This window comes from Pseudochaenichthys georgianus, chromosome 7 (genome assembly GCF_902827115.2).
Source record: "Pseudochaenichthys georgianus chromosome 7, fPseGeo1.2, whole genome shotgun sequence".
Classification (NCBI taxonomy): domain Eukaryota; kingdom Metazoa; phylum Chordata; class Actinopteri; order Perciformes; family Channichthyidae; genus Pseudochaenichthys; species Pseudochaenichthys georgianus.
Window position 1 is genome coordinate 5,773,866 of NC_047509.1, and position 24,603 is coordinate 5,798,468.

Below are 24,603 nucleotides of genomic sequence, written 5' to 3' on the forward strand. Positions count from 1 at the left end.
AAACCCAACCTCACAAAAAAGGAGACAAATGGTCTATGGGTCTGAAATAGTGATTGGTTTTTACTTAAAGTGATTACCTAAAAACTCAAAATGAATATTAAGCAGCAAATCTTCACAAAATGTGTGAAGCTGGAACCAGGAAATCAGGCCACTAATCTCTTTTTGATTTTGGCTACAATTTTGATATATTGGAGAGAAAAAAACATTTAATGGCATCCGTTTCATTCTAATTAATTACCACTGAAGACGCTATGTCCAATTAATGAGGCGTTTCTCCCTTTTACAAGAAAATATGCAGATGTTCCTGCTCAGTAAGGGGCCTAGTTCTTTGTATCACTACAGTTCGAAGTAAGGATCAGTGTTTTTGTTGTTAAAACAGATTAGTGTGTCACACACACATACCTGTCCAGCACATAAATCAGTTCCAACCCGTGCTTAGAGTATCTTTCTACCTTTTGAAGGTGAATTTAGTCTTTCTCATCATGCCACAGTGCAGATGTGTTTTTTCTAAATCAGAGGCGGCCTTGGAGCTCCTCCTGGATCACTGGGAAAGGAAACGTCCCCGATCACAGAGCGGTTGCATGTTCAGAATAATCTCACAGCCAGAGTACACCAGGCTCAGCTGCCGTCTGAAGGGAAGTGTGTTTTGTACTTCTGCCAGCAGACAGCTGTGGGTATTAGCAGCACGACACAGCATACACAGCGCTGGATTATCAAAATGCATTCCTGATTTGTCTGAAAAAAACTGTCGGTAAACATCTAATCAACCCAAATCAAACAGACTTCTAGCCTAAATATGACATGGATCAGTTTTATTGTTCACAGCGTTATCATCCTTTCATCCAGGTGCAGTATACACATACATCACATCCAATGGCCTTTAAAATACATCTGTACAACAACAAAGACAAATACAAATAGCTTGAACAAATATACATCGATGCAACAGTCTACTTATATCAAACACTGCATTCAAAGTGTTTATTATTTTTATCCCGCTGAAGTGGGACTAAGACCATCAGATCTCTCTTTGGTTTGTTTAATAAGTATCACTGAAGTCTCAGCAGCTACTCTAAACTCATATCATTTCAGCGTGAGCCCCCCTGAAGTCGTGGACAAACTGACAGATCAGCCCAAAGAGCTCCTGAGAGTCTTGGTCCGCTGGTTCACCGAATTTCACCTTGACAGGAGAAAAAACAGGATTAGTTGAATAGAAATTAAAAACCTTTGGTCTGACATCAAGTGGGCTTCTTGAGACCCTTTGAGCTTATACAAAGTAGTTTACAATTAGCAACTGCCTTTATTTTCCTAAGTGAAATGATGCCTGAGTCAAGCTAATTCTTCATACACATAATTACTTCACATACTGCCTCGGCATGCAGTTCATTCCTTGAGTGCTCTCATACATTGAGGCAGATATGCAGGGTTAGGGTTGTTGAGTTAATACTTTCACCTGGGTGATTAAGGTCGCAGAATTAAAAAGGAAGTCAAACGTTATCAGAAAGGGTCACAGAGGCTAAGTGTACTAATTGGCGTATTGCATGCTGTTAAATGTGCAGGTTAAAGGTCAGACTCAAGATATGCTGCTGTCACTCTTTCAAATTCTTTAATTAAAAGAAAAACACAAGGCGCTATATTTCCTTATTCTGTTTATATGATTACTGACCAATTGCTTTCACGTCTCTTCCAATGTAACGTCTTATGTGTCATATATTTTGTATTCAACTTAGATTTCATGTTCATGTTTTATTTATTAAGGGGAATTTGTTCTCATGGCCGTATCCTTCTTCCTGCTTGCATTTATTTATTGAAGAACTCTCTCAAAAGCAAACACTTTTCCACCAAATCTAACAACAACAATTGGATATGAAAGTCCAATTCCTTGGCATGGAACTAAGAATAACTTTATTTAAAGATGGAAAAATGGAACCAAAACCTACATTTGTTTTAATGTATTGAAAGTCTAAACACCATCATTAGAAATATATAGTGAATTATTCATAACACTAGATGACTGATTAAGTCTTTAAATAATATCCCTGGCAGAAAACACTAATGTCTAAAACATCCTTAAGCTCTCCCAACATCTCAAAACGTGACCTCTGACAGGGACTCTGTTTACATGCACACTAATATCCAGCTTTTATTCAGAATTTGATTATATATGACAAACTAGTTTGATTATGCTGAAAAGTCCTTATAAGGCCAAATGTTGCCTTGTTCCATCAAGGGATACAACGATACTCGGCACATAGGATCATTCTTTGGACATGTATATAGGGTTGCATATCGTTGACTTTTTTATGATACCGAAACCACTGAACGATACCGATACATATCGTGATACTTTCATGTTGCATAAGGGAAAAATTGAATCATCCTGCAATTACTCCCATGAAGCGCTTTATGATATAGTTAACCCTCTATGGTATGATGTTGCCTCCAGGCAACATACCCATTTTTTGCCTTTTACATTCACACAATACATCTCAAATTATTATGCAATACTTTAAAAAAGAGGCAGGACCATAAGGAACCAATAGTAGTGTTTGAATTTGTCCCATGACTCTCTGGTGGCCATTTTGAAGACCCTATTTGCCGCCTTTCCCACAAGGATCAGCTCAGCCATTTCTCTCCAAGAAATGTGTCTAAAAACGTCATTTCCTGCGCATTTTTTGTCTGGAAAAAAATGTATTCACAATAATAGTTGATTAAACCTTCTTTTCTAATAGTTTAATATACTTAATTTGCTAATTAGGTAATGGAAACTTGTTAAAATGCAAATGTTGCCTGGAGGCAACATCGTACCATTATGGTCAATTGTAAATGTTGCCTTGAGGCAACACCGTACCATTATGGATTCACTATGATATTGGGGTATTGTGTGTTTAGGTATAAACTGTTCAAAAGCATACAATTCATCATAGATCTCTACAATTTAACCAAGATACATTTGATGTTAAAGCCAACCCAACGATCTGTGCAAAGATGGGATAAGAAAAAGAAAGAAACAGTGCAGGTTACCGGCCCAAGTGTTGTGCATGCATACAATAAAAGTATGGGAGGAGTGGATCTTCTAGAATCGCTGATTGCTCTCTACAGAACAAAGATCAGGTCAAGGAAGTGCATCCCCAAGAAAGAAATGTACAGCCTGCTGAAATTCAAAGCTGAAGTTGCAAGTTGCCTTTGCAACGAGAGTAAAGTCTTGCAAAAGAGGGGGAGACCATCTCATAATGTTGACAGAGACCTGGCTGAGAAGAAGCACAGAGGTTCTTCCTCATCAGTGCCATCAACACATGTGCATCAAAACCACACTGACCATTGGCCTGTATGGGTGGAGAAAAAGGGCCGGTGCAAATACCCTGGCTGTAAGGGTGAAAGTGCAGTGATCAAAGTATGTCACATACCTGTGCTTCACTGCTGACAATAACTGCTTCATGAACTTCCACAAGCAGTGAGTCTATTTTGTCAAATGGCTCAATAAAGTTTGATGAAAGATGCCTAGGCTCTTCGCGTATTTATTCCTAAAGGTTGTTTCACAATGGTAGTACAATGTGCCTGCAGGCAACTTTCAGACATGTAATCTTGTTAAAATATAAAAAATAAAGATTTTCACATTTGAATTGGCATGCAATTTAACCTGTTGAGGCTATTTAGTATTTTGCATGTGTTTTTAAATACATTTTGTTCAAATTTGAAACAATAACTCTCTTTTTCATAACTTACCATTATGGTACAGTGTTGCCTCAAGGCAACGTACCCCAAAAAATACCCCCAAATAATTATTTATTTAAAATGTCTTTAGATTATGTTTATTTAGTCTATTATACAAAGCAAAAAACACTCCAAAATATTTTGTTTCCCAAATGGCATCATAGTGCGTACCATATAACATGTCAAATGAATATTAAATTCAATTGTGGGACTTGGACCTTTCAGTACTGAACAAACAATGAAACACACATTCTGCAATATCATTTATAACAACCATCAGGCATGAATAGTACATCTTGTCAATGGAAAAAGAAAATTGCACCAGTATACTGTAATCAATATTCAACCTGAGATTCGACTGACCAGAGAACACAAAGGATCATGAGATCTCGGCATTGCACATAAAACAAATAGCATCATTAAAATCAACATTTGCCTGATGAAAGAAAACAAATCCCATCACAGTTCAGTTCTGTGCATTCATCTTCTTGAAGATGAGCATATCTGCTCTCTGGATCCAAACAGGCCCTTTCACAGAGTAGGATATCACCTGCTGAACTGAACACTCTCTCGCTTGGCACGCTGCTTCCCTGAACACAAAGGTATTTGGTTGCCATACGAGACAGCATTGGTTGGAGGTGTTGCCACCTTTCCCAGAAATAAACATCTTGCAGTGGTTACAGACCCCACCATTCAGACTGGCAGTGGTTACAGACCCCACCATTCAGACTGGCAGTGGTTACAGACCCCACCATTCAGACTGGCAGTGGTTACAGACCCCACCATTCAGGCTGCGGCCCCACGAGGACGAATTCGGTCGTTTGCGTTACTGTTTAGTGTCATATAGACCGTTCGGCCCCACGAGGACGACCGAATATGGCACTAAACGACTGAGGAAACGACAACGGGTCCCAAGGTGGATAGAAAGGCATACGCAGCTCTCTGGGGGGTCAAACGGCTCCGTGTGTGCGCCCTATACGGACATTTTCAGATCACTGATAGTGATTGCGCAATAGCCCCGCCTCTCCCCACCTCTCCCGCTCACCTCCGCTTACCCCGCGCCAGTGCTGAAGTGTTTCGCCACCAACAACAACAACAATGGCGGATCGCAGAGTTGCTATCGTGCTCCGGACGCTATTGACCATGCTACAGTTGTTTGTGCAACATCTACAGCAATAATGATGAGGCAATAGCCCCGCCTCTCCCCACCTCTGCTGCTCACCCCCGCGTCAAAGTAAACTGCACCCTGAATTCAGATTATTTATCTTTCTCTCGCGAGTGAAGTCTAATCTGACAGGACGGAGACACGCAGCTCTGCTCCCCTGCAGCTCCTCCCGCTGCAGCAAAACACACACTTCAAGTCAGATCATCACCCTTAGCTATTTTAATTACCTCTCAAACTCCATAAACTAGTTATAACAATGTTTATTTTTACTGTCGGCCGGGTCACTCATTACTGGATGAGCTGCTGCATGAGACAGACACTGACGCTGTCTGAAGAGAGGGAGGAAAAAGAGAGGCTCCGTGTATTTTATCATTATATTATATAGAGTCGTTATTCATTTGTTTTAAAGCTCAATAAATAACAAAGAAGACCTTTGACCGGCACTTTTATAATTGTGTCCGGAAGATTTCAACTTTAATACACGCTGACTGGCGAAAAACTCTGCCCGGTTCCCTCGGCCCCCACCGCGGAGAATAAACAGAAGGGCAACCATGACAACCATGCTTCTTCGCTGCTTTTGTGGAGGAAGTTACAGCGCCACGTACAGGCTCGGCATATGTACTGCAGCTTCTCCAGCGGTTGGAGCTAAACGGAGCGGTCTCGTGTGGGCAGACACTATCCAGATAATTATTGCATGTGGACGGAAGCCGTTTGCGATTGCGTTTGCGTTAATCCTATGCGTTTAGCCGTTTTCGTCCTCGTGGGGCCGCAGCCTCAGACTGGCAGTGGTTATAGACCCCACCATTCAGACTGGCAGTGGTTACAGACCCCACCATTCAGACTGGCAGTGGTTACAGACCCCACCATTCAGACTGGCAGTGGTTACAGACCCCACCATTCAGACTGGCAGTGGTTACAGACCCCACCATTCAGACTGGCAGTCATATGCAGCCAAACTTTAGATTTTCTAAAGTGACTCGTTTGCGGAGTTTCATGGCGACATTGACATCGTAATTCCGACGGTTTGGGTTCGGAATAAGTTTGGGTAAGGATATTACGCTTCACTTTTATAAAAAATAAAAAAAGTATCAAAACCGGAGTTAGTTTCGGTACGGCATACCGTAGCCGCCAGTAACCGGTATTTCGGTAATACTGGGAACCGGTATGCACCCCTACATGTATACACTACATTTTGAATACGTCTCAATTTTAGTGCAATTTTCAACACACTGTCTTTTGTCTGTGTTGTGCCAGCTGTGTGTTGTACACAGTCCAACCAATTAACAGTTTGCAAGGCTTGTGTTGAGATGTAACAAAAGTTAAGATGAAGAAAGATAGAAAAGGAGGTACATTTAAGTTATTTAAAGGGCATAGCCGTAGCAGGATGTACATCTAATCTGATCAGCTGCAGTTAAATGGAAATATAATTTTCATTAATAGCCGTTAGGGCTGTGCATCTTCACTGGTCTCACGATTCGATTACGATTATCCTGTCAACGATTTGATTCAATTCGATATCACGATGCATCACGATTCATACCAATGCGTTGGATCCTCAATTTTCTATATTAGTGCACATGGCTTATTTTTCATCAATGCATACATGCAGTAAATACATATGAACTCTCTTTTAATTATTTAGAAAGTGCTTCAGAAATCAATAACATAAATGTCTTGACATTAATTTATAAACCAAAATAAATGAATTGTATAGGTCTAGCCTCCCTAAATCTGTGTGTAAAGTTGTTCCATCCTCAAAAACAAAAAAATAATGCTTCTGCAGTCTAGCTGCAGCTTCTAGCAACAGTCTTCTGTTAAAAAAAGGACACTGAATGTCCTGAATGTGGCATTACACACAGGACTTGAGTCTGAACACAGCAGACAACAGGAGTATTTACAATAGCATATACAAACAAAAATACTGCAAGTGGGTGCACACTTAGATTCACTGTCTTACTGTTACATAGATCCCATTAAATTAGCTTCATTATATCTCAGTGATTAAGTGAATAATAAAGTTTCTATCGGGTCACTATCAGCCTGTCACTCATTATTTTCAGGGAGGGGGCGGGGCTTGGAGGAACGGAGAGAAGACGGTGATCGCGGAAGCTTTTTTCCTCCTGCCTTCACAAAATGTACACGCGTATATATCGTCTGAAAATGGCTAGAGGACATTCATACTTTGCAATCCAAGACTTCTAAATCCACCAAAAACCTGACATGATTGTAACGCGATTATTTTTGAAAAACATAAATCCCTGTGCCTCAGAGACACGAGTGATTCAGAGCGGGTCCTTCTGCTGTCGGTTCTGGACTGGTGGTGTTGTGTTGGTGGATAAAGCAGACTGCTCCGTGTTTGGTGTTGCTATGCCGCTGTCCCGTCTGTTCCCTACTCTCTGCGTCACCGACCGATTTGATATTAAAGTGACAGAAAAAAAAAACGTTATAGTAAAGCCTTGGCCGGAAAATTAGGAAGCAACGTTGCTACACTATAACCGATTATCTTCCGTCACTGCATCGATACCGAATCGTCCACGTCCACATCGCAATGCATCGTAGAAACGATTATTTTCAACATCCCTAATAGCCGTGTATACAACTTAGTAGGAATTCTTAGCAGCTGAACATTGGTGCATGAAAACAAACATAGTCAGTCAGTGAGTGAGCCTTCTGATATTTACACAGGTGTGAGACGACTGCTTTCAAAAAACTCTCTAATATAGAGAGCCAGATGTCAGTCAATTGGCAACACTTGCACCCTCGCATCAGATATGCAAATCCATCTAATTGCATAATTTTATCACAATATTTTTTACTCAGTTTAGGTAAGTAATCCTCTCTTAAAAGTTGATCAGCCTCAATCATTTTTACAGACGTGCTGTGCTCAGTAAAACCAACAACTCCACAGCTACACTTTAAACTTGCTTTAGGAGAATAAAGGGAGCTGTTAAATGTGATTGACTGATGGCTGCATTGATTATGTTGTGCAACCATTGTATAGGGCTCAACAATGTGTGTGTGTCTACCGAAGGTCCAGTTGTGATAGGCAAGGTTCGCCACTGACACACACACACAGACTCACAAGGTCGTGATTATTAAATATATCCTCTGGTGCAAATTTCATTTAAACATGCAGGAATAATGGTGTTTTTTGGCTCCGCAGCCAGATGATTAAAAACAACTCCTGGCCAGAAGGCAAGGGGACAGTTAAAGGTCAAATTGTTGAATTTGAAAAGGCCAATACCATTACACCACCAGACCATTTTCAATTATACATAGAGGAATGATTTATGTTGAATAATAGGGAATAATAATGAAATATTTAGGATTTTACTGTAAGAATGCTTCACTTTCAAGAATTAGTTTGACACTTCATCCCCAAACCCACGATATGTTGTTTTAGATGGGATTTTTTTAAACATTTGTATGATTATCAGTTCAATTTTACAATACTAACGAATACAGTAGATCCACACTAGACACTTTTTGTCCCCTATCTCAACCTTAACACAAAGAAAAACGATTTTCAAATGTAGGTAAAACATGGACATCATCTTTACTGGCATTTGTTTGGCTCACTCTACGTGTTGCAGTACATTACTGAAAATGTTGTTGGACATCTTCTCTCGTCTTACCCCAAATGTGCTTTCTTGCCAAGAATTACATGAGAGAATCAATATACTCATGACTGGAACCATTAGGAAACAGCCCTGCAGTGTCCAAGGCATTTCTAAAGCTCATTAAGTAGCACATTATATCTTGTTTGTCCTGTACAAACATCAACGTTTTAAAATGACGAATAAGGGTGTTGATTTGACACTCCAGGAAGTCACTTAGGTGCTGTTTACACGGGAACGAAACAAACAGGTTGTATCTGCTACTTTTCTCTTTCGTATAGCCCGTTCGTTCACACAAGGCCGTAACAGAACCGCGGAAACGGACCCCTAAAACGATAACGGGTCCCAAGGTGGATAGATCTGCGGACGGAACGCTCTGGCGGGCAAAACGGCTCCGTGTGTACGCCCTATACGATCATTTGCCTGATAACGATGAAGCCATAGCCCCGCCTCTCCTGCTCACTGCTGTATAGGGCTGCTCAATTAATCGTATTTTAATCGCAATTACGATTTTGGCTTGCAACGATTACGAAAACAACGTAATCGAAATAAAACTATTTTCTTTTCTTTTTTAAATGCTACAGATGTTAGTGCAAAATCTACAGCTCCTCTACCACAACCATCAGCAACAAGTGGACATGGAGAACTACATGAATTACATGTTGCTAAATCCACCGCGGAGGATAAACAGAAGGGCAACCGGGCAACCATGCTCGGGGGTCTTCTTCGCTGCTTTTGGTGTATTTTGTGGCGGAAGTACAGCGCCACTTACAGGCGCGGCATATGTACTACAGCGTCTCCAGCTGGTCGAGCGGTCTCGTGTGAAGGGACACGTTTATTGAGCCGTATCCGGTGAACGGAATGCTTTTTTGATATCGAATTTGGTTAGTTTGCGGTTATTTTGCGTTTCCGTGTAAATGGGGCCTTAGGCTAGCTGTTTCACTCTTGTCACAATCTTCATGTCAGCTATAAGCTATAAACCAAGACATAACATGTAAAAACCATTGCATAAACCCCTTGTAATTGTTCTCGTATTAAACAGGAAGAGGTGTTAGAGTTACAGTTAATCCAAAATGTTAGTGGAATCGCAATTCAAAAATCAGCAATATCGCAAAAACATATCGCAATTGCTGCTCAATCAGTTAACTATCAACATGAGTCCTTTTTTTATAAATTGAGCTTCCCTATAGAGATTCTTTAGGTTTGGTTGTGAAAACGCACCCCCTAATGGACTACCAGAGAGATATCCCTATTATTTTTGTGCTCTGCTATATAGCAATAGCATTGACTGTTTTCAGTTGCTTCCTCGTGTATGAGTTGTGAAAAAAGTTTGCAGTGCACATGAATCTAATTGTGGTCCTAATCAAACACAATTCTCTACCGGTCCTAAAGCCCAGAACTCTCGTAATATCACAGTGCTCAAACACAGAGGGAAGGGTAAGTGGACTCTGTACGATGATGGATTGTCCTCAGAGATATGGGAAAGCTGAGAAAATAGGCATTACATTTGTATTGATTGTTTTTGGTGGGGACTCTATAAAAAGAAGACATAGTACCTGTTAAAATGTCAATGGTAGGCTGGAGCTCCATAAACCTAATCTAACCACGTTAGTGAGCAAAGAAGATGTCCTCCTTTATAGACCGTGAAAAACAATGTACCTCCATTCAATCTGATGATATGTGTGACAGAGACATTTACTTCATGACAGATCTGATGTCCACACACGCTTAAAGGCACCTACAGTTCTCAGACAAACTGAATAAGGAACACAATAATGGGTACCACTTTACAATAAGACTACCCTTATACAGGGTTTACGAATAGTTTGTAATGAATGTATTAATTAGGTTGTGAACACTTTATAAATCCTTAATGAGCTTTTATAAGTCATGAGATAAACAGGGCGACTGTGACCGGTTGCCTGCCAAATAGTGAGCCCACATGTATCTGTACTGCTAAGCCTTATATTGGCTACTTAGCTTACTTCGTCTCCTTCATCAGCCAGAATCCTTGGTATCTGTTGTTCACTGAGTTGATTCTCGCTAAGTAGCCAATATAAGGCTTAGTCATCTTGCCAAATAGTGAGCTTGTGTTGATGTATGAAAACTGTTAGAACTGGTTTATAAATGGTTCTTAATGATTAATAAAGTGTTTACAACCTGATTCTAAACCCTTTATGAATCCTTTATAAGGGTAGTCTTATTGTAAGTTGGTACCCAATAATGTTTTGTCTCAGAGTCCAGTCAAAATCAGAGATCATAAATAGTTCAAGTATGAATTATTGCATTGTGACATGTTACCAATATCCTATTTTATACTAAAGTGCTGCACAATATATTGCTTCAGAATGCACAAGAGTGATGCATTTTACTGATATTTCCAATAGCGTGCAGCCAAGTATACTCCAAAAAAGAACAAATTCAAAAAAAGCAATACAACAAATAACTTTGTGGAATGTGGCCTTAAAGGCTTATACATTGCATTAAAAAAACAACACAAAAAAACCCATCAGAAACCCACCACCAGCTTTTTCTTGTTTTGGACCATTCATCGCTGTGACATCGCACATTAAGGGTTGGGATGAACTTGTCGTTCACACTCTGACTACAACAGACCGTGACAATTCTTCAATAATCCTGAAGAAAATATGCAAATGTCTAAGAGTGGCGTCTTCCAAGGCTGAAAAATCAGCGGTGCTTTCTGTTAAATGATGTGGAGGTCGCAGCTAACCCCTACATCAGAAGCATTATATCCTGCCGTGAGCCCTGAGCGACACCCAGTGAAAAATAAGAAGCCTTGGGACGTGTTCCTTGTGATATGTGTTTTGTCCCAGTGTGTTGGGCGGGCAGGTGCTGTTACATGACAAATAATTGAGTTTGGCCATGTGGACACTGCTGACAGAGCGCTATCCGTCTGTGAGGCTGAACCAGATAGATATTGAAATAATAACTCATGGATTACCAGTATGACAGAGTAGAGTTTCTTCATTTCATCACGCGTCTTCGTCAGTGCTGAGAGACCGGTCTTGTATTTTTCAATCGCCATCTAGGGAATAGAGAAAAAGGAGAAGAAAATCCCTTTGTCAGTTAGTTCACTATTTAGCGAATTGTTAGAAAAACCTTTTATCTTAGGGTTGAACTCTGAATAGCCCACATTTAGAGCTTGAATGAAAACAGAAATCTAAAAAGAATGAGTCTTGGTTTTTGAAGAATGGGTGTGTGTTTAGAGAATTAATTTGCATAATATGAATACTGGCACGTAATGTAAAACATATGCATGGTTTCAGCTCGAACAAAACAAGTTCATATTCCTTTTTAAACACCATTATACTAATGTTTTAACTTAAGGAGAGCTGCAGCACAAACTGAACATTTTATGTAGCATGAAGGATGTCATTAAGAGTAATATTTGGTGAGAAAAATAGATGTTTGGAAATGTTTGGATGAAGGTACACAAATGTTTTAATGTTGGTCAAGTAATGATATTTGCCTTATAGTGCCTTATAACGTATTTCTATTTGTTTAAATCCCTAGTAGTGGAAATGGTGCATAACAAGCAGCAATGTGCCAAAGAAGGAGAGAGGGAGAACACTACTTTTGGATAGAAACAATGCCGATAGCAAACAATTGATTAGTACAAGAAACAATGAATATAATCAATCCCATTTTTGTTGATAAGGAGACAAAGATTACCTTTTTAAATGAATACGTAAATAAATAACACAGGATTTACTGCCTCACCTTCAAGTCTTTGTAGAATTGTGGGTGTTGACCTCCAGCATTTCTCTTCTTGAAAGTTTTTTCATACTGAATTACTTTCTGCACTTCATTCTTCAGCACTGTGCACACGCACACACACACGCACACACACACTTTGGTTACCATCCATCATATTTCACCACTGAAGCAAATAGCTGCTTTAAATCAGATGCCGTGTCCTGTGGGATCCTGTCAAGTGTTGTATTTGTGCTTGTGGCCAATGTTAGTCATCATAAAGGCAATATATTGCTTTCAGCACAGTGAGATTATAGTGTTTCCACAATGTATACTGAAACTACAATTACAGGAAGATATAGTAAATGTTACTATCACACTTCCTTGCAAATAACTTGCGTCGGCACAATAAAGTAGGGTCAGTATTACAGTATTCTCAGCCAATTTGAGAACAACGGTCTTTGGACGCGGTAGTAAAATGTGATCTACTCACCGTCAACTTCTGCGGTCAGGCCTTTAATGGAAGCTATCCAACAGAGAGACAAAGAAAAGCAGTGACACACACAGTAAATACGCATTTCACTTAACAGACCTCAATTGGAAATGTAAGACACATAATTTGTTCAGCTTTGAGGAAGTCTTGATTGGCGAATACCTCCCGGGACAGTTTGAAATTCTGCCAAGTCCTCTGTAAAAGCAGCCAGGGAAGGTTCATGCAACATGATCTGCTCCACAAGCGCATGCAGCAAGGTGAACTTCCTGTCATGCCCCCGGAGCTGAGAGAGCTGTGGAGGGAGGTCAGAAAAGGTCAAGGCGTGTACAAACGTACAAAAGTTCCCTGCCACACAGAACAAGGACATAAGAAAACGGTACATGTATGAAATATAGCATCTTCTGTGTGTTTGTTGCTACAACATTGTTACCTGAAGGTTAGAGAAAGAATAGGATGCCAGCATGGATTCTCTCTGCGCTACATTCACCTCCACACTAGTCTATTATGTTGTGTATTTGTATACAGCAAAGGTATACTGACCTTGCTAACACCTGGCTGTTGCTTCCAGATTATGCATTTAGTGCAATATAGTGTTTTTGTAATTTTTGATTATTAGTCATAGTTAGCAGGGTAGGAAGAATTACTCTTTGATTTAAGTAAAAGTAACAATGCCAAATAGTAAAAATACTCTGTTACAAGTTGTGCACTTAAATCTTACTTAAATATAAAGTACAAATGTATCGACATTCAACTATACTTAAAGTACCAACATTAGACTAGAATTTAAGGCATGATGCACTTCATGGTGAAATAAGTGAAATGCAAGATGTTCCTTTCTAACCTCGTGATAGGTAAAAAAGAAAAATCTTGGTTGTTTATTAGCAGTTTAAGGCCATGGCAAGTTTCTAAGGGCAACATAAACAATAAAGAAACCATGCATTGATGCTCATAAGGACCACAAATGCGATCTTAGATAACCTTGATGCGTTTTTCTTGGAAACAGTTAATTTGTTGAGAGTCTGTCTCAAGCAGCCACAGTTTACTATTCTCAATTAGACCCGGAAACACCTCTGAGGGAACACGAGGCCTCGGCTTCATTAAAAGGAGTGGAGGACTTTTTACTTCTGTGTCAAGAGCCCTGCCCTTAAACCTTCGCAGTTATGAGACATGCACACAAAACAGAGGCTCAAACTAAACTTTCCTTTTAAACACGTACATCCAACAACTACTGAACCTTCATAGGAAAAGTTCAACACTTTGATGATGTGCTTTTTTTGCTATTTTAAATCGCTTGATAAAAAGATTGAGACTACTCTTGTATTTGTAGTACGGTACATTTGAAGCTACAGCCAGCACATGGTTAGCTTAGCATATTAGCATATTAAGCTAGCATGGCTCTGTCTGAAAGTATGAAACCCCAGTAACAAGCACCTCTAAAGCTCACCAAGTAATTTCTTATTAATGTTTTGTTTTATTCCTAAACACGTTGGGGTTTATTAAGATTATGTGCTGGACTTTTTTCTTGGTTGGACATTTTGATGAATGATTCTAAGGTTGCCACACTTCAGGAAGTCCCTGCTCCATGGCTAGGAATAGGTGTTTTTTTCACACTTTGGTTTCTATGTGAATGAAAAGAAACTTGGGTTATAACAAAATTTTAATTGGATTACTTTAGAAACTCTGGTATGAGGATTCTGTTATCCTTGGTGTGAAAACGGGCTCAGAAATGTTGTGCTAATGAAAAGATCCACTGACTAGCTACAGTTAATGATGGTTCACTTCGAAGAGATTCAGCCCAAGTGGCCCCACTTTGTTCCTAGTTTAATTTCTCCTGTGATGCCATGTAGTGACACTATCAGAGTCCTGAGTGAACCTGAGCAAAAGAGGAAGATGATGGAAGATGAAGAGTCGCCCTGCTGTGTATATCAATGAGTAGTCTTATTAGCCTTGTGCTGCAGCTCCATCAAAGGTCAGGCAACAGCAGTGGAGTCATACTTTAGTTAAGGAGGAGAGGCGAAATCCCTTGGCCTTTTCCTTCCTTGCGTTCTCGTTGAGGTAATTGCCAACGGTGAGGAGGTACTCCAGCACGGAAACAAACGACCTGCAGTTGTTCAGCTGCGTGCACATTCTGATCTTCTGGTTAATCAGCTGAAAGACAAACGCAGAGTCATTTTGTTCTGTATTCTAGCCACATCCATTTTCTTCACACAATATCTTTGTGACATTTTAAGTGGTGTACACCTGGAGCTTGTTTTCGGGCTCCTTGTGCTGACTGTGTCGACAAAAATAACTCGAGGCTTTAGTATTATACATTACAAGGATAAAAATCAATCTCACAACACTTCATTTGACCCGCATACAATGAATAATCAGAGCCTTGTTGTTTGGCGGGATCATTATTTGGTATGCAATTGTGTCAAGTACAAATATCCCTCTAGAATATCACAATTTCCCAGCTTAACCAGCGCTGAACAGATCCTGCTGAATATGGATAGAAATTATTATAAAAAGCTGAAAAGAAATGAAGCTGGTATTTTAGGTTTTGCCAATGCTGTGTATGGAAGAAAGAAAAGCAGTCGGTGCTATGGGAATCGTAGTCGTTGACAATGAGTCCAAATAAAGTCCATGGCAGACAGCAGCTCCCAGCATGCTCCTGTTTTAAGATTAACTCCCCAGAACTATAGTGGGACACAAAGAATAACACAGGAGAGAAAATGAATATCCAGCTTCTTCTTATCTACTGGCTTTGCGGAAAACCATCTGTACAATCAAAGCAAACTAGTTTGTTTAAAACATAAATAAGCCCATGTTATGTAGCCTGTTTTTAGAGTACAATATATCTAGTTTTAAGGTTAAATGTTTACAAAAATAAGTAAAGAAGTAAATTATGAAATCGGGATGCTCCGATCGCCAATTTTGGGGCCGAACGCCGGAATCAGTATCGGCCGATAATGATCGCCAATCCAATCGAGTGGGCGGGGCCTATGACGATCTTCCATTTAAAACTCAGTTAATGGGCTCATTCACTGGCGCTTCCAAACAACAACCAACATAATTATTACATTCAAATGAAGTACATTATTCAAGTTTACATTAATTTTGGAGAATAACACGGGAGAAATAACGGGAGCCTCTCTCTCCCCCTCTCTCTCCTGACAGCCTGTCAGTATCTCATGCAGCTCACTGATCCAGTAATTAGTGACCCGACAGTGAAGAATAAATATATGTATAACTAGTTTAGCTAGTTCCAGAGGTAGATAAACTAGCTAAGTGTGTTAGGTCTAACTCTTAGTGTGTGTTTTGCACCGCTCACCGGTCCGTCACAGCGGGCGGAGCTGCAGGATTTCTGCTTCACACACGTTGCATACCGCTATTTTACTGTCTTTTTCGGACACCTTAAAATACTGCCAGACCGGTGAAGACATTTTGGCGAGCTTAGAGAAAAGTGGCATGTGTTTTACGTCATGTGATCGGCTCTCACGATCGGCCTTTATAGAGAGCACCGATCGATCAGCAGAGAGTGAATATCGGACGATAACGATCGGCGGCCGAACAAATTGCCATAGTTATATTCTATGCAGGTCTTTACTTTAAAGACACAATAAATAATTATTCTATACTACTGATTCCCTGCGTTAATTATTTGGTTATCTCTTTTTATTTGACAAACATGTACAACTTTTACTTGAGTTCTTTATATATGTGCTGATGAAGTTATATTTGGTTCTACCAGTCATACCTCCCTGTCCAGAGATCTCTTTGTCTAAGAATCACTCGCTTTGATTTTGTGTCTTTGCGTCTCTGAATAATAATTGGAAATACTTGCACACCGAGCACAGTTTAAAGAAGAAGCCAGATCCACAATGCAGAAGAAAGCATGACATCCTGACAGTGAGGCGAAGCACCAACGAATACATCATAGGTAAGAAACATCCGCCAGATGGGGACTTCTCCATTTTGTCTCCTAAAGCCCTCATGTCTGTCTGCTGGCGAGTAAATCCCCCTTAATGTTCGGGCCTTAAGAAGTCTGCTGTCAGAGAATTGACCGATTTAGAATCTTCTGCAACAAAGCATCTTCACTTTTTCATGCCTGAACATTGTATTGTGATGCGGATCGTATGTCAGAAAGAAAGATACTTTGTTCCTGCACACAATAACTATGGTTTAATTAAAAAGAACAATCTTATTAAATATATATCCAAGTCACAACACAGCAGCAAGAGCAACAACATCCGAAAGAAAAAGCCATGCGTAAATTGAAACTTAATGAAAAAGCGAATCTTTCCTGTCAAGTCATCTTGCCTGCTCACAGTATGTTGTGTTTAAGACAAAGAGAAATGACTATCACCTTCAATGGATACAGTGCCATCGTTCTTATCCTTTCTTTCTCTTATTCTCAAACTATCAGCAGACAAGAGATTAGGACTGAAGCACTGATGCAGAAAGGAACAGAAGCTGAGAGAATAAAAAAGAAACTCTCTCTGGTCTGACTGCAATATCTTCACAGCCTGCAGTCCTCAACGCCAATAAACAACAATCCTCTGTACGAGCGGTAATGATTAGTCTGGATACACTGTGCAAGCCTTAAAGGGGCCCTTTTGGGGTTGTTCTATAGGTTTGTGTGCATGTAAATGGTCTGCAAAGGCTAACATCCCAAAGTTCACTCCATTAACCCCCGCCTAAACGCCTCCACTTGACTGCTTTGTTTACTTCACTAACAAAATGACATCAATACATAACAATTGCGCTTCTATTGGCTAGCGCTCCAACACATTGTACGTGATAGGCTAAGGGGTGGGACATCTCTAAGCGGTTGATCAATCACAACAGAGCCGGCCAGCTAACCAATCAGAGCAGACTGGGCTCTGGTTTCAGACAGAGGGTGAAAAGAGGTGCTGCAGCACAGGCAGTATGAGAAACATAAAGAGCTTTTTGAACATTAAAGAGCGGAGACATGTCACAGGAGAGACACTACATACTGATATGAAACAAAAGACAAGTCGAAAAGGGCCCTTTTTTAACATTGTTTCAAATTTCAAGTTTAAGAAATCTATTTAAATAACTTGGTGTGTTTTTGTTTTATCTGTACTCATGCTCGAGTGATTGTCTTTGAAGAGAGTCCAGAGGTTTGTTGAATACAATTAAGAAATATTTCCACAGCTCTCCCCTGGGAAAGCTCCAAAGTGGATTTGTATTGGTTTTTCTGATGACGATAAAAAAAACTATGTATGATTTACACCACCGACAGAAAAGTGAAACTTGATTTGATTAAGATCCATCTGTTCTTCTCTGTCTAACGGGGAGAGGTGTGCCTGTCCTGCCTTTCTGTTTTCAAGACGCTTTACCATCCAGCAAATACAGAAACCACTTCAAACATAACTCTCAACCAGGAGGGAGAAAAGCTTTCATGTATTAATGACACTTTCCGCCCAGTTGCTCTTTTCATTTATGTCTATTGCCACGGTGTATCTGAACATTAGAATACTTGTACTTGTTCTCCTCCTGTGCCGTGCGGTTTCACCCAAGTTCAGCTTGTAGGAAACAAAACCGACCTTAAAACAGCTCAACCTCTGATTCAACCTTTTGATTTCTCTCCATAGGCGATGGAGTAAACTCACTGGCTGCAGGTCTTTCATGCCGATCGGAAGCTCTCTCAGAGTCAGCAGCAGGTCGAGCTGTGTGCTCAGACACGGGATGTTGCACATCTGCAGCGGGGGAGAAGAAGTGAGTGTAATGAGCTGTGCATACAGAACAGAGTGCAATTATCACACAACATATTTCCATGTGATTATTATCTAAAAAGCAGGGAGATACCGAGAGGAGATGATGTCGCTGAGACTTTCTCACAGACTAAAGTGCTAAAGTAAAATTAAAGTGGAGAGCGGCAGGCTTGTCCAAAGGCTGATTTAACAGAGAAAGTGAAGGCCTGGCACCTCGAAGCGATTGGCTGAGCTGCCTAGTCGACCTTTGAGTCAGCGCTAACCTCTAATAAATCATTACAGCTTGTCAGAGCATCTCGCTCGAGCTCAGAGAGCGTCTCCTAAAAGCCAAAGGGCACTTTTGAGTGACATATTCTCAGGAGAGATATTAGGATGAGTGTGAGGAATCAAGTTCATGTAATCATTTGGCTATTTCCACAAAATAAAATCCCAGAATGTCATCCTGCTTTAAAATGTCTAATTCAGCATGGACTGTTCACATTGACTCCATGCTAAGGCAAACACGTACGGTTTCAAGTGTTCACTCACAAATCGAGTAGTTTGCATAATGTAACCTGGATCAGAGACTCCTGTTCGCTAGATTTCAGATTTAAAAAGGAATACTCTTCTGTGTGACTTCTGCACATGATTGAAGGTTCCAGAGAAAGCATGACATGCAGGATTAGAGAACACACAAAGACCTAATACAGTGCAGTGCAATATTCTCAGAGAAGCCTGCAAAGCATTATTAGGATTAGATTCATCTCAGGGAAAAGGTCAGTGCTTCTTTAATGTTACGACATTTGTTCTGAGATGTTACGGTTGTGTCCGCTCTGTGAAAGTGATCACTTAGAATAAAAAATATGTGTATTCAACTCTCCACAGCCATGCCAGCAGTGAGGATTCTTTCTTTGGCTTAACCCGGAGGTAAGTGCTTATATCCCAAAACATCCCAACATGCTTATGTTTAGCAGGTATTCTTTTTACCAGGTTCACCATCACAATTTAGCGTGTTGCTAAAGACTGGGCGCTAGATACAATACTAGACATAGGATCACCAATCAGCCTGATTCATTATCCGGGGATAATCATTTTCTGTAGAAAATGGTGATCATGTTGGTTATATGACGCACTACCCTATGCAGTGAGGAGCTGAGAGCAGATGAGGATACATGATGGACTCACTTGCTCCAAGTGATAAAGATGCCAACACATGTCAATCTTTGATGATTCATAAACAAAAAAAAAATCATCTTTTTTCATTATTCATAGAGTTTTTGGGAGAACATGTGTGGAGCAACTGACAATTATAACGTGGAAAGAAAACCCCCTAAAGGAGTAAGTAATCACCTAAGTTTCAAATGGTAACCATTGTTCTTGCTTTTTAGTGAACGCTTGCATACCTAAGTTTATTGATTATTTTGTCTATTTGGTGTAATGCAGGTTGATTGCAGTCCAGCGCCAAATCCTTTTGCCTCCGGCCTTACATGAGGTTTCTATCGGCAACGCCTTATGACAAGTGTCAAATATTCCTGAGGCACTGTGGGCTGATCCTGCTGCTCAGCTGCCTCCCTCCTGCAGCCCGCATCCGACCACACGGTCAGAAGGCTGCATGCTGGCTGGTGATAACACATGAACGGTAAGAGCTTGTCACGACACCCACAGAAAAAGAAGGGGCAGGTGCATTGTCGACTCAACCACTCTTTTTTATAAGAAAGTGCTATAAGAGAAAGAGCTGCTTTAGAGTCAGCCTGTTCATATCAAATCCTGATAATCCTACATTGTTAATTATGGTAATCTTGAGCCGTGTTAATATTCGGAGCTATTAACTGTACCTCCATCATGTACTGGTCCACAATATGCAGCTCCGCCACAGGTCCTTTGTGGGATTTGTACATTTCCACATCATCCAACGTGGGGACGTACCTTGAAACAAAACGTTACAATTTTACTATTCTTGTTAGATTCCATACTAGGCTCTCTAAATGTTCTTTCCCATCCACTTCTTACTACGAGCGTCGGCAAATATTTAATTGCTCCATTTTGTTTACCAACTAGTCTCTTGTTGTCTGTTTATCATAACTTTTAGGGAGTTGGATTTCTACAGCTTGAAGACATTTAATAGGTTGTAAATATAATAGAACATTTGTTTTTTTAATAAGTAATAGTACTACAACCCGTGTACAAAATACACTAATTATTTGCTTTGCCCCCCTGATAACCTCTGCATAAAAGGTTTAGCTGTTTTAAAAATGTAGCTAATTTTATATTTATATATGAAGTTTAATTATTTATCTGCTTGCTAATTTAGGCTGATTAATACATTTAAGCTATGTGGTTCTGAGTCCATGTCAAATATATCGCTCCTTGTATATCCAACAGTTAAAATAAAAACCTATAGGTACATATTAAAAATGTATGTGACAGTTGGGGAGGTTTTCATTTTTATATCACCTACTTTCACCTTTTGCATCTTTCCGTCATCACATGTTCTTTACCTCCCGCCTTAAACTGATGCCATTACATTTATTTCCAGTGGCCCAGATAGTGGGGCGTGATTAAAAGCCAAGTAGTTCTATAAAACAACAAGACGCTGGGAACGGCCATTTACTCACTCGCACTGCCTTTGAACCGCTTTTAAATTGGACTTCCTTTCTGTGCGTTCTGACCTCAAAGCAAAGGCATTCACTTTTTCATGAGCAACTGGAGGAGCAACGGCCATTAATATTGCAGCACCTGTTGGGAGTGGTTCTTTCAAAATTGTATTCCTCAGGCCCACGCCGAAGCGCATTAAAATATATATTGTGTTTTTATAGAATAAATAAAGCCCCCCACACAGTGCATTAGAATAGATCACTCTCGTCTTCCAGGAGGTCAGCACCCAAAGACGCTGCGGAAACCACAGGTTACAGTCAGGAAGCATTTACCCACTTCCAGTGATATATTCCCGCGGGCGTGTCAATAGTTTCCATCTCCGCAAATAACCGGAGATAAAAAATGTATGTATCTGCTCTTTAGTATTGGAACATTGTGGAGACAGCTGTGCAAACCATGAGCCTCCTCCTCACATGACAGCAGTGGCTTCTCACTGTGTCCTGGCTGCACTCACATCCCTTGTTGAGTTGCTAAGCGGCTAGTTTTTCAAAGCTGTTGTCTCTCACACATCAACCGCCCATTAACCGTGCGGCGAAATGTCATTCACCTGTCATTCAATGAATACCAATCAGCGCTTTTTGGCACAACGTCATACCTCCTCAGAGACGTGATGTGCCCATCAGACAGGCCTCCATCTTCCTCGTTAATGACGAACAGTTTGTCCTTCAGCTCTCCCGGATGCACGGGAAAACTTTTGAGGAAAATGTCTAGAAGAACAATAGATATGGGAAAAAAGGTCAACACACTCAATAGTAGGCGACATGAAAGCTTTCCTCTTGACAGATAGTCTTCTTATCCTGCGATCAAATCACTCAAAAAGCATTCTGAAGACAAAGTAGTCCTTTGCTTAATTACTTTCCCCAAGATGCCTTCGGGGAAATGCAGAAATTTGCATTCTATCAAGTCAAAGCTGATTTTTGTATTACAGAAAATGCCTCTGCATATTTCAGGAGCTGTGAGAATCGTTCATTAGCCGGCTGCAGGGATTTTAGACATATATGTAAAACACATTGGTGAGTTTCACACCGCAGAGATGCTTGAGCCAGATTCAGACACTAGTCCAATTTTCTTTTAATAAGTTGTGAGCTTTGTAACTAACTAACTAACTTTGGGTCAAAACTCTTCCTAAAGTAGAGCTTTATATAGCTGGACTGCACAAAGTAGCCCCATATTTGATAAGCTTCAAATACTTTACTATACTTTCTTTTATAAAAAGAATACTTAAACGATTTGTGAATATAAGAGAGTTGATGAGAAGATCAATACTGCTCTCTATGAAGCTAGCCAGTTAGCTTAGATGACTGAAAATGCTGCAGCTAGCCTGGCTCTGTCATAAATGTAACACCATTATTTTACCACCTTTTTTTTTTTTTAAATTCAGTAATCAACATGGATCATCATGTTTTTTTAATCCGCTCAAAAAACTAAATCTAAACAGTTGCTGGGTAAACTAAGAAATCCATGTATTTCTAGATCGTAGCTCGTGTAGAACTGCAACTAGTTGTTTTCTTGTTAAGATCAAGACAAACAAGTCAAGACAGGCACTAACACAGATTGAGCTTCTGAGGATGCTTTTTACGTAGATTTTGTTATCTTCCGACACAGCTATGCTAACTGTTCCACCCCTTTTTCTACTCTTCTACTCCGAAGCTATGCTAAGCTAAGTAGCTGCTGGCCGTAACTTCAATAGCCACGTTCACACCGGAGTACTTTTCCCCGTACTTTTCCCCGTACTTTTCCCCTTCAGTTCCGTTAGTACCCCTTATGTTGCGTTCACACCAAACGGAGTACTTAGTGCCGGGAACTTTTACCCCCATTTTTAGTGCCTGCTAGAGAGGTGGTACTATCCTGGGGGGGGGGGAGTGCCCCAGTTCTGATTGGCTGGGCGAATTGCAAACCACGCCCTGTAAAACTCTGAAAAGTTTTGTGAAGCCGCCATTGTATTTGTGGCATTAGCATTATTAGCATTAGCATTAGCATCAACGGAGAGAGAATAACTTATGGCATAACAAAAAAAAAAAATGGGAGCGGTGGAGATGAGGAGGTGTCGGCGTTCTGGCGATTTACTCGGAAGGCTTCAGTAGAAGCTGCTGGGAGTCCCAACTCCGGGGACTTCGGGCGGCAGTATACGCCGTGAAGTTGTTTGCAGCCTGCCAGTAAACCCAAAGAAGAAGAAGACGAAGTGACGTCAGCGGCTTCATTTGCGTAATCCTCCCTCAGGGAAAAGTACTCCGGTGTGAACGCGATTGGTACTTAGTGCCCTGGGGTAATAAGTGCCAGCACTAAGTACTGCAAAGTACGCGGCGTGAACGCGGCTAATGAACATGGTTTCCTTCTTCTTATCTAACTTTTAACATAAAAAAGGATCGGCATATTTCCCAAACTTATACTTTTTAGGATCAGTAGTTGATAGATACATAAAATCAATCAAATAATCATATTAAATGTTAAGCATTTTGGATGCAGAAATCATCATGTCTCTAAATCCTTGACATTCAAGTCTGGAGACGCTAATTCCCTCACCAGGACCAATAGCAGGCTTATGTACCATTTTTAAATGAGGTTTAATTTTTAAATATCGAAAACATGCCATTTTGAGCACGACCTGTGGCCCCAAAAACAATGGCTAGGCTTCTGTCCTCAAATAACATGTGCAAATCAAGCCCTTTGTTGATTGGCACACAGACAAGCTGGCCATTGCTCTGGCAAATTAGAGTATGGCGATGGAGAGTGTTCCACACCGGGCGCAGGAAGCCACAGGTGTACTTTTAATTAGGAGTGCATCATTTCCAGTCATTAAATAGGCCGTGTGCATGGGGACCCTCAGGGTAAATAACCACATTAGCTGGACATGAATTTGAAACAGGATTGCGCCACAATGGATCTCTCCCAGAGGTAGAAAGATTCACTGAACTCTTTTGCCTTTTTTACGCTGTTCTATACTTTTACGCCACAGCTTTTGAGAGGAAAATATTGTTCCTTTTAATCCACTGCAATTAATTACTATATGTATATTAGTTACTTTTTAGATAAAGGGCCACTGGATAGCTTATTGGTTAAAATTAGCTCTACGTTAACCAGCTATAACAATAAAATGCCGCTGTTCACCGATTCATCGATATCAAAAATATAACAATGTAAATGAATCACCCTCTATGATACTTTAAGTATCTCGCTAATCATATGTAAATGTTTGTTTTTTTATACTTATGTTTTTATTGAGTTTTCACAACAATAATAACAGAACAACAAAACATAATACACACAAATCAGTTGTAAAATAAAACACAATAAATACTAGTTGTCTGAAGACCTTCAATATTCACACATACCGTACACGATTGAATTAGTCATTCACTTACTCATTGGTGTCAACCATGTAAATATTCCACTTTTCCCATTTCCTATTGAATGCATTCTCTTGGATTCTCAAAACATATGTCAACTTTTCCATGACAGAAATATCTTCAACAATTTCCAGCCACTGCTCCTGAGTTGGAGCGTTCACATTAAGCCAATTTCTGGTTATAGCTTTCTTACTCGCTG

At 40.2% G+C, this 24,603-nt stretch overlaps 1 protein-coding gene across 1 annotated transcript in view; it reads right to left on the minus strand.

The window, feature by feature from the left end:
- Positions 1-797: 797 nt before the first annotated feature.
- LOC117449707 (protein diaphanous homolog 1) overlaps positions 798-24,603 on the minus strand; it is a 38,856-nt gene continuing 15,050 nt past the window's right edge. Inside the window, exons 9-17 of the mRNA XM_034087541.2 lie at positions 21,653-21,764; positions 20,238-20,328; positions 18,322-18,408; positions 14,699-14,851; positions 12,866-12,995; positions 12,704-12,736; positions 12,238-12,335; positions 11,459-11,542; positions 798-1,180 (exon numbers count right to left, since the gene is read on the minus strand). Coding sequence (XP_033943432.1) covers positions 1,079-1,180; positions 11,459-11,542; positions 12,238-12,335; positions 12,704-12,736; positions 12,866-12,995; positions 14,699-14,851; positions 18,322-18,408; positions 20,238-20,328; positions 21,653-21,764 — 890 coding nt within the window. The 3' untranslated portion in view covers positions 798-1,078. The remainder of the gene's footprint in view (positions 1,181-11,458; positions 11,543-12,237; positions 12,336-12,703; positions 12,737-12,865; positions 12,996-14,698; positions 14,852-18,321; positions 18,409-20,237; positions 20,329-21,652; positions 21,765-24,603) is intronic.